The sequence below is a fragment of the Myotis yumanensis genome, unplaced genomic scaffold, assembly GCF_028538775.1.
Source record: "Myotis yumanensis isolate MYYU_CA2020_CCGP unplaced genomic scaffold, mMyoYum1.0.hap1 SCAF_4, whole genome shotgun sequence".
In the NCBI taxonomy this organism is placed as follows: domain Eukaryota; kingdom Metazoa; phylum Chordata; class Mammalia; order Chiroptera; family Vespertilionidae; genus Myotis; species Myotis yumanensis.
This window is the reverse complement of record NW_027223755.1, coordinates 9,730,707-9,740,062: the sequence shown is the minus strand read 5'-3', so window position 1 is coordinate 9,740,062 and position 9,356 is coordinate 9,730,707. Positions and strand designations below refer to the sequence as shown.

The 9,356-nt window shown below is 53.5% G+C and overlaps 1 protein-coding gene and 1 pseudogene across 1 annotated transcript; one reads left to right on the top strand and one right to left on the bottom strand.

The window, feature by feature from the left end:
• The first annotated feature begins 2,176 nt into the window (after window positions 1–2,176).
• On the top strand, window positions 2,177–2,752 carry ANXA2R (annexin A2 receptor). The gene has a single exon (XM_070411697.1). It carries the CDS (start codon window positions 2,177–2,179, stop codon window positions 2,750–2,752), a length of 576 nt encoding a protein of 191 aa, XP_070267798.1.
• Window positions 2,753–2,938: 186 nt separating this feature from the next.
• LOC139008418 (egl nine homolog 1-like) lies at window positions 2,939–3,663 on the bottom strand (annotated as a pseudogene).
• Between the last annotated feature and the right edge of the window lie 5,693 nt (window positions 3,664–9,356).

The window sequence follows — 9,356 nt, the reverse complement described above, 5'->3', positions numbered from 1 at the left end:
ATCAGAGAGCTCCACACTAAGGGAGTGGAGCTCAGAGCTGAGCTTTATCCTGGAACTCCAAGGCCCTGGGGGAGGCAGACATGGTAGTGGGCTCAGGGGTACCAGCACCCGCTACTCACCAGCCTGGGGGGCCACCAGGCCTCTTGTCCCCAACCTGCTTCTTGGCCACAACAACTATTGAGAGAAAATTCGGAGCCCTTTCTTCCTAAGAAGACAATCTGAAAACGGCCATGCAGCTCAGAGGCTGGGTTTAAGGGCAGCTTGTGAAGGGAACAGAGGAAGTAGCTTGCTCTTTACAGAGGTTGGCTGTCAGGACGGGTGTCTTTGGTAGACCAATGTTTAGAAGGGGGCGGGGAGGGGCGGGGCTAAATGGGTATTGATTGACTTGCTTGCTCCAGGGTTTAGTTGAAATGTAGGGCTCAAACACCGTTACCCGTCAGGTTTAGGCTCGAACACGATTACACATTCGGTTTATGCTCCAACACGATTAAGTGACATAATTATGTCGATGTCTAGAGTAAAGCAATGTTTACTTTGTACGGACGGATAGCCCGAAGGCTGGTCTGCCGCCCAGTGTCCGTGCAGCGGAATTCCTCCAGCAGAAAGGCCGTTCTGCCGCCGGGTGTCTGTGCAGAGGAATTTGTCCAGCAAAAAAGGCCGATCTGAAAAAAAGAAAGAAAGAAAGAAAGAAAGAAAGAAAGAAAGGCCGATCTGCCGCTGGGTGTCAGTGCAGAGGAATTTGTCCAGCAAAAAAGGCCGATCTGAAAAAAAGAAAGAAAGAAAGAAAGAAAGAAAGAAAGAAAGGCCGATCTGCCGCTGGGTGTCAGTGCAGCGGCGTTCCTCCAGCAGAAAGGCCCATCTGCCACTCTGTGTCCGTGCCACGGTATTCGGTATTCGTTTAGCAGAAAGGCCGATCTGCCGCCAGTTGTCAGTACAGAGGAATTCCTCCAGCAGAAAGGCCGATCTGAAAAAAAAAAAAAGGGGCCGATCTGCCGCTGGGTGTCAGTGCAGAGGAATTCCTCCAGCAGAAAGGCCGATCTGAAAAAAAAAAAAAAAAAAGAGGCCGTCTGCCCCTGTGTGTCAGTGCAGAGGAAGGAATTCCTCCAGCAGAAAGGCCGATCTGAAAAAAAAAAAAAAAAAAATGCCGATCTGCCCCTGGGTGTCAGTGCAGAGGAATTCCTCCAGCAGAAAGGCCCATCTGAAAAAAAAAAAAAAAAAAAAAAAGGCCGATCTGCCCCTGGGTGTCAGTGCAGAGGAATTCCTCCAGCAGAAAGGCCCATCTGAAAAAAAAAAAAAAAAAAAAAGGCCGATCTGCCCCTGGGTGTCAGTGCAGCGGCGTTCCTCCAGCAGAAAGGCCCATCTGAAAAAAAAAAAAAAAAGAAGCTGTTCTGCCCCTGGGTGTCAGTGCAGAGGAATTCCTCCACCAGAAAGGCCGATCTGAAAAAAAAAAAAAAAGAGGCAGATCTGCCGCTGGGTGTCAGTGCAGCGGCGTTCCTCCAGCAGAAAGGCCCATCTGCCACTCTGTGTCCGTGCCACGGTATTCTGTATTCGTTTAGCAGAAAGGCCGATCTGCCGCCGGGTGTCAGTGCAGAGGAATTCCTCCAGCAGAAAGGCCGATCTGAAAAAAAAAAAAAAAAAAGAGGCAGATCTGCCGCTGGGTGTCAGTGCAGAGGAATTCCTCCAGCAGAAAGGCCAATCTGACCAAAAAAAAAAAAAAAAAAAAAAAAAAGGCCGATCTGCCGCTGGGTGTCAGTGCAGCGGCGTTCCTCCAGCAGAAAGGCAGATCTGCCACGGTATTCGGTATTCGTTTAGCAGAAAGGCCGATCTGCCGCTGGGTGTCCGTGCCATGGTATTCGTTTAGCAGAAAAGCGGATCTGCCGCCGGAAGTCCGTGCAGCTGTATTCGTCCAGCAGAAAGGCCGATATGCCGCCTGGTGTCCATGCACCGGGGGTCGGGGAGGGTCGGGTCTTACTGGGTATTGAATGACTCGCTGGAGTGTTTAGTTGAATTTTAGGGCTCGAACACGATTAAGTAATTGGTATAGGCACGATGGAGGCTGGCACCCGCCCCCCCCCCCTCCCCCGGAGAGCATAAATATCCAGGCTGCAGGCAGCACCCAAGGCTTTGCCTCTGCATCAACTCCAGGCTCATGTCCTCCTGCCCCAAGATCTCTGCGATGGAGCCGCACTTTCTCCTGGACCACGACGCGCTGAGGCAGGCTTGGGATTCTGCAGACTCGGCTCCAGAGCGCCATCCTCCGTGGTCCCCGATCTCCCCAGACCAGCTACCTTCTGTCCTCGTGCCGCTGGCACAGTCCTCAAGCCACCACGGCGATGACCACCAGCCACTGCTGTCCAGTCCTTGTTGGCAGCTGCCCTCGGTCCTCCTGCGATACCGAGCACTCTTAGCTGAGGCCCAGAGCTCCTCGGAAGAGAGCCCAGTGCAGCCCGGTGCTGGCCTCTTGCCAGGATTCGTGCCGATGCCAGGAGTACCCGCAGGAGCGCCTGAGCCCACAGAGCACACGTTCGGGCAGCTTCCCGTTGTCCTGCGGCCCAACGCCCATGCTGGACAGGGACCAGTGGACACGGAGGCCTGGGACCACGTGCAGCCTTCAGTGTGCAGCCCAGCTCAGGGCCCCACCCGGTGGCGCCTGCACCTGCTTTGCTCGGGCTGCCTGCAGTGCATCCTTCGTGCTCTCTCCTCTTTGAGCCGCTGGGCTGCTGACTGCTGGGCGACAGTCCTGGACCTTTAGGAGCCCTGAGAGGGTGGCAGGAGGGCGCTGACTGTGGACATGACCTGAATCAAATGTCAACCTTTTTTAATATTAAATATTTTTCCAGACCACGGAGTTGTGCTTAATTTATAGAAATACTTAGACTTTTTAGGGCCAATAAAAGATGAGATCTCAGTGATGCTATCCGGAGGCTGAAAATTCACCTCACTTAATACGCAGACGAACACGGATCAGGTCGTCCCTGCGGCTCATGAGCAGCCCAATGGTCTCCCAGCCGGGCTCCTTGCCCTCGCTCGATCCATGGGATCTGATCGCCTCGGATGTACTTGGAAAAGTCGCTCTTCTGGCTGACCAGCTGGCGGTCCGTGAACTTGCCCGTGTCGCGCAGGGCGCGCACCTCCTCGCCGATCTGCCGCCCGGGCTCCGCGCACAGGAGTTCGTCCACACGCAGATGCCGTGCTTGTCGATGCAGCGCACGATGTGCTCCAGCGCCAGCTTCAGCGCGGGCAGCGGCTTGTCTGCCTGATGGGCCGCACGCCGCCGGCCTGGCTGCGCCCCTCGCAGGCACGGTGTGTTGCTCGGCGGGCACTGGTTTGCCTTCTCCTGCAGCAGCGACGAGCGGACCAGCGGCTCCTCTTTCGCGGACTCCGCCTCAGCAGCCGCCACCGCCGCCGCGTCACGGCAGGCGCCGGGCCGGGGGAGGGAGCGAGGCCGGGGCTGCGGGTGGCGGGGTGGGGGGGGGCGCCCTCGCCGCTCTGGCACAGGAGCTCCTGCTTCTTCCAGACCTGGCGCTGGCGCTCCGAGCTGCGGCAGAAGGAGCTGCGGCAGCGCGGGCAGCGCAGCAGCTTCCCATCTTCCTGCACAGCTCGCAGCACTGCCGGTCTCGCTCGCTCCGGCTCAGCCGCCGGCCCGCCGCTGTCGTTGGCCATGACGGCGGCGGCGGCGGCGGCCGAAAGAGCAGGAGGGGTGGCGGCCGGACGTAGGGGCAGGGCCGGTCACTGCGCCATGCTCCCGGCTCCCCTGGCCTCAGGCAGGCCGGCTCCCCGCCCTCGGCCCGCTGACCAACTGGAAGGACACCCCTCCACAGACCCTGGCTACCTTCTTGCTGGCAGCACGGGAACAATGAAGCTGCCAATCACGCCGCCTTGGAACAAGCGTCCCTGAGCCTGCATTCGAATCTTCTAAAGGCTCTACAAATCATCTCTCCAAGCTTTGAGAAATGCCCACTTCTTTTTAAAATATATTTTATTGATTTTTTACAGAGAGGAAGGGAGAAGGATAAAGAGTTAGAAACATCCATGAGAGAGAAACATCGACCAGCCGCCCGGTGTCTGTGCAGAGGAATTTGTCCAGCAGAAAGGCCGATCTGAAAAAGAAAAAAGAAAAAAGAAAAAAGAAAAGGCCGATCTGCCGCTGGTTGTAAGTGCAGCGGAGTTCCTCAAGCAGAAAGGCCGATCTGCCGCTGGGTGTCCGTGCCACCGTATTCGTTTAGCAGAAAGGCCGATCTGCCGCCGGATGTGCGTGCAGAGGTATTCGTCCAGCAGAAAGGCGGATCTGAAAAAAAAAAAAGAGGCCGATTTGCCGCTGGTTGTCAGTGCAGCGGAGTTCCTCAAGCGGAAAGGCCGATCTGCCGCTGGGTGTCAGTGCAGCGGAGTTCCCTCAGCAGAAAGGCCGATCTGCCACCGGGTGTCCGTGCAGCGGTATTCGTTTAGCAGAAAGGCGGATCTGCCGCCCGGGCTCCGCGCACAGGAGTTCGTCCACACGCAGATGCCGTGCTTGTCGATGCAGCGCACGATGTGCTCCAGCGCCAGCTTCAGCGCGGGCAGCGGCTTGTCTGCCTGATGGGCCGCACGCCGCCGGCCTGGCTGCGCCCCTCGCAGGCACGGTGTGTTGCTCGGCGGGCACTGATTCGCCTTCTCCTGCAGCAGCGACGAGCGGACCAGCGGCTCCTCTTTCCCAGACGCCGCCACCGCCGCCACCGCAGCCGCGTCACGGTCCTGGGCGGCGTCACGGCAGGCGCCGGGGCCCGGAGGGCGGGGGGAGGGGGGGAGGCGTGAGCGAGGCCGGGGCTGGGGGCGGGGCGGGGCGGGGCGCCCTCGCCGCTGTGGCACAGGAGCTCGTGCTTCTTCCAGACCTGGCGCTGGCGCTCCGAGCTGCGGCAGAAGGAGCTGCGGCAGCGCGGGCAGCGCAGCAGCCTCCCATCTTCCTGCACAGCTCGCAGCACTGCCGGTCTCGCTCGCTGCGGCTCAGCCGCCGGCCGCCGCTGTCATTGGCCTTGTCAGCGGCGGCGGCGGCGGCCGGAAGAGCAGGAGGGGTGGCGGCCAGACCGAGGGGCAGGGCTCGTCACTGCGCCACGCGCCCGGCTCCCCTCGCCTCAGGCAGGCCGGCTCCCCGCCCTCGGCCCGCTGACCAACTGGAAGGACACCCCTCCACAGACCCTGGCTACCTTCTTGCTGGCAGCACCGGAACAATGAAGCTGCGAATCACTCCGCCTTGGAACAAGCGTCCCTGAGCCTGCATTCGAATCTTCTAAAGGCTCTACAGATCATCTCTCCAAGCTTTGAGAAATGCCCACTTCTTTTTAAAATATATTTTATGGATTTTCTACAGAGAGGAAGGGAGAAGGATAAAGAGTTAAAAACATCCATGAGAGAGAAACATCGACCAGCCGCCTCCTGCACATCTCCTACAGGTAATGTGCTGGCAACCCAGGTACATACCCTTGACCGGAATCGAACCTGGGACCTTTCAGTCCGCAGGCCAACGCTCTATCCACTTAGCCAAATCGGTTTCGGCGAGAAATGCCCATTTCAATGGTGCCATTTGATGCCTGTCTTAGCAAAGCAGGAGCAATTCCTGAATCCAAAGCCAACAGGCCTTCTTCTTTATAGATTCGGAACCAGGCATGAAACATTCCTTGGTCTCTTATCTCTTTGAAGGGGGCATCAATGCCTTTGGGTTAGGTGCACAGGAAAAGTTCCAACTTCCGCCACAAGAGGCAAGGCCGCCACATACCGAGGGTTTCCAAGGCAGACCACACATCTCCTGGCTTCCAGGGTCACCCTTCTGGTGCTGCTCGGGTTCATCAGAAGACCGGGAAACTGGGCTCCCACAGTCAGAAATGTCACTGCAGCGTCCTATATACTTTTTTTTTCAAATGTTAAACCTCCTTTTATTGAAATACCGGTTTGTTTAGTATATTTACACCACACTTTATGAAAACCTACACATAGTAGGTAAATTTTGTCAAATAAAGACGTTTTTCATTAATGCAAAGTTTATAGTGCATGAAACTGATGTTTTCTTCTTCTGGTAAATCATCATCATTGTCAACATGTGGGTCCATTGGGGGAAGTGGTGAGAAATTCGCAGCCAGCCCCACATGTGGCCTTCAGACAAAATGACCTGGCGCCAAGAGATGCTCCGCAGCCTGGGGTCTCGGCCTTTTGTCTGAGGCTGCTGGGGACTAGGTGCGCCCAGAGGACTTTTTCTCAGAAGCAGTTCCACTCTCGGTTCTCTTTGTAGCGCCAGGGGTGCTGCCCAGCCTCAGGGATTCTCCGTCGCCCTTCGTGCTGCCCCGACCCTGCTGGGTGTGACTGGTTGTGACGCCCCTGGCAGGAGCGGATTCGGGCCGCAGGCTCCGTTTAGCCGCCTGCGATTTCACCCGCACAAACCCTGCCTCCTGGGGAAGCGACTTCAGCGCAGCAAACGCCTGCTTGGCAGGGAGAGTGCCTTCCCAGTCCTGAAGTCCGGGTTTAGAGAGCAGCAGGCACTGGCTTCCTGAGGCCGCGACAGGCAGGGCTGCCCCTTCAATGGTGCGCGCTGTTTAGTGGAGGCAGTTTCTCCCGGAATGATTTGCTCTTGAGAGAGCAAGGCGGCCAGTGGGGGCTCACAGGGCAGCCTGAGCGAAGAAATGGGTAGATCAGGACAATCCTATCTATAAATGACTGAGCTCTCTGGCCAGAGCCGATATAGTCACTTTTTAAACTATTTACTTTCAGAGGAAGATGGGAGAACAATGGAAACAGTGATTTGTGAGCAGGAAACCTTGCTATACTGGAGACACCCATATATTCCCTTTCTCCAATCCCCTGGCTTCAGGAAAGCCCATGGTGACAACCAATCACTGCAAAGGGCAAGCTCTGAATTTTCTTTCTTTCAACAGTTCTTGTGGCCAAGAAGCGGGGTGGGGACAGGAGGCCTGGTGACCCCCCAGGCTGGTGAGTAGAGGCTGCTGGTACCCCTGAGCCCACTGCCCTGTCTGCCTCCCCCAGGGCCTTGGAGTTCCTGGGTAAAGCTCAGCTCTGAGCTCCACTCCGTTAGTGTGGAGCTCTCTGACCCTGAGCCATCTCTGTTGAAGCTTCCTGATAATTCATCCTATTCTACTGAAACCAGGGAAACGCGTGAGTCCCTGTGTGTTGGAAGAGGCAGTGAGTAACAGTTTAGATGTTTTAGGAAATCCAGAGGCGAAGGGGGTTTCCTCCTGGGCCAACACAGAAACCAGGATCCTTTGCCTTTGGGGGAAATGGGTGAGCTTTTGGATAGTTTGGAACTGTAGTGCCTGCTTTGGGGAAACATTAACTTACCTAAGATAGTCCACCTAGGGTTGCCCTTAAAAAGCAAGGATTCTGGATGGTCTGGGACAGTGGTCAGCAAACTCATTAGCCAACAGAGCCAAATATCAACAGTACAACGCTTGAAATTTTTTTTTTGAGGTGGCAAAGACTTTTATCTATTTATTTTTTTCCTGTGGATGAAATTACACAGAGGCAACAATGAGAGAAAATTCACTGTAGATCTCCAAATTTCAATGACCCCATTCTTTTGTGTAGTGACGTAGAAATAGTTGCCATTTGAATGTGAAATGCTGTCATCTAGTGGATTGTAGACTTTACCATGGACATGATTCCCATCTGGAAATGTCCCTGGAGAGTCTTGAGTTGTCAGCGTTCATATGATTATTCTTTTTTTTAAATATATTTTATTGATTTTTTGCAGAGAGGAAGGGAGAGAGATAGAGAGTTAGAAACATCGATGAGAGAGAAACATCGATCAGCTGCCTCCTGCACATCTCCCACTGGGGATGTGCCTACAACCCAGGTACATGCCCTTGACAGGAATCGAACCTGGGACCTTTCAGTCCGCAGGCTAACGCTCTATCCACTTAGCCAAACCGGTTTCGGCCACATGATTATTCTTTTTTTTTTTTTTTTTTTTTAAATATATTTTATTGATTTTTTACAGAGAGGAAGGGAGAGAGATAGAGAGTTAGAAACATCGATCAGCTGCCTCCTGCACATCTCCCACCGGGGATATGCCCGCAACCAAGGTACACGCCCCTGACGGGAATCGAACCTGGGACCCTTCAGTCCGCAGGCCGACGCTCTATCCACTGAGCCAAACCGGTTTTGGCCACATGATTATTCTTATCTTTTTTTTTCTCATCTTGAGGTGTGAGACAGAAGTTAATGCATTGGAAGTTAGAGAAGTTGTTCAGTAATGAGATATAGCACAGACCAGGAATAGAAGAGATGTGGGAGCAAAGGAAAAGAGGAGTTTGGGTGTATTGCTCGTGTGGGGTGTACTGTATCTGAAGTAGGGATTATTACCTCATTTTACAAAAGCTCAGAGCGGTCTAAGAACTTCCCGTGGCCACACAGCTGACGAGTGAAGGAGCTGGGTTTTGAAAAATAGGATGTTGAAAATAACAGGAATATGTGAAGACAGCAAGAAAGGTCAAAATCTAACATGAGCTAGGTGGTGGGGTAACAGTTTTTTAATTGATGGATGGTTGTTAGTCTCACATCCATCCTCCTTGGGGAGTGCTGAGATGGTCAACATTTATAACAGAGTGCTAAATTCTTTTTATACAAGCATAAAATACATGGTTTTAATAAGAATGCCTTCAGTTGGTAAATTAATATTCCTTTTTCAAGGTGCTTTCTCTTAGGTGGGTAACCTAGGACCTATATTAATCCTTCGCTTCAAAGTGAGAAGTGTCTGCTCTTTGAATGTATGCAAGAATGTCTATAAATATGTTGCAATGGTATGCCCTGGTTATCGAATAGGACCCAAGCCTAGTTAGGATTCTCCCCTACTGAAAAGGGAGAGAGATGCCTTCCAATAATACCGGCAGTTAGGGAAGGCTCTGCGCTCCTCCCTTCATCACAGTGCTGGATACACATGTCCTCTGCAGCTTAGCTCATTTCTAGCCAGTGTATGTTCTACTCCCCTCCCCCGCAATGAAAACCTTTCCAAAAATAACAAGTGCATCACTTTATTTGTAGACTTCCTCTTGCCAGGATCAGTATGGCTGATTTACAAATTATAGGTAGGTGTGCAAAAACAGATCAAGGTGCACTGTCTCTGAGCCCACTCACTACCCCTCCCCATGATCAGAGGTTGCCCTTCATTCTCAGCTAATCGCTTCTGAAAACATTGCTAGTTCCTGACACTCAGGCTGCACTTGGATCAAAGCAGCACGGGCTGCCTCTTCTTAGAAAAGGAGAAATAAATGAGGTCCGTCGTTTTGCAAATGACCATACTCAAAGCACGACTTCACTGGTTTAATTTTTACGAATTTGTATTTGAAATAGGTCCCTATGGCCTATGTATTAGGCCA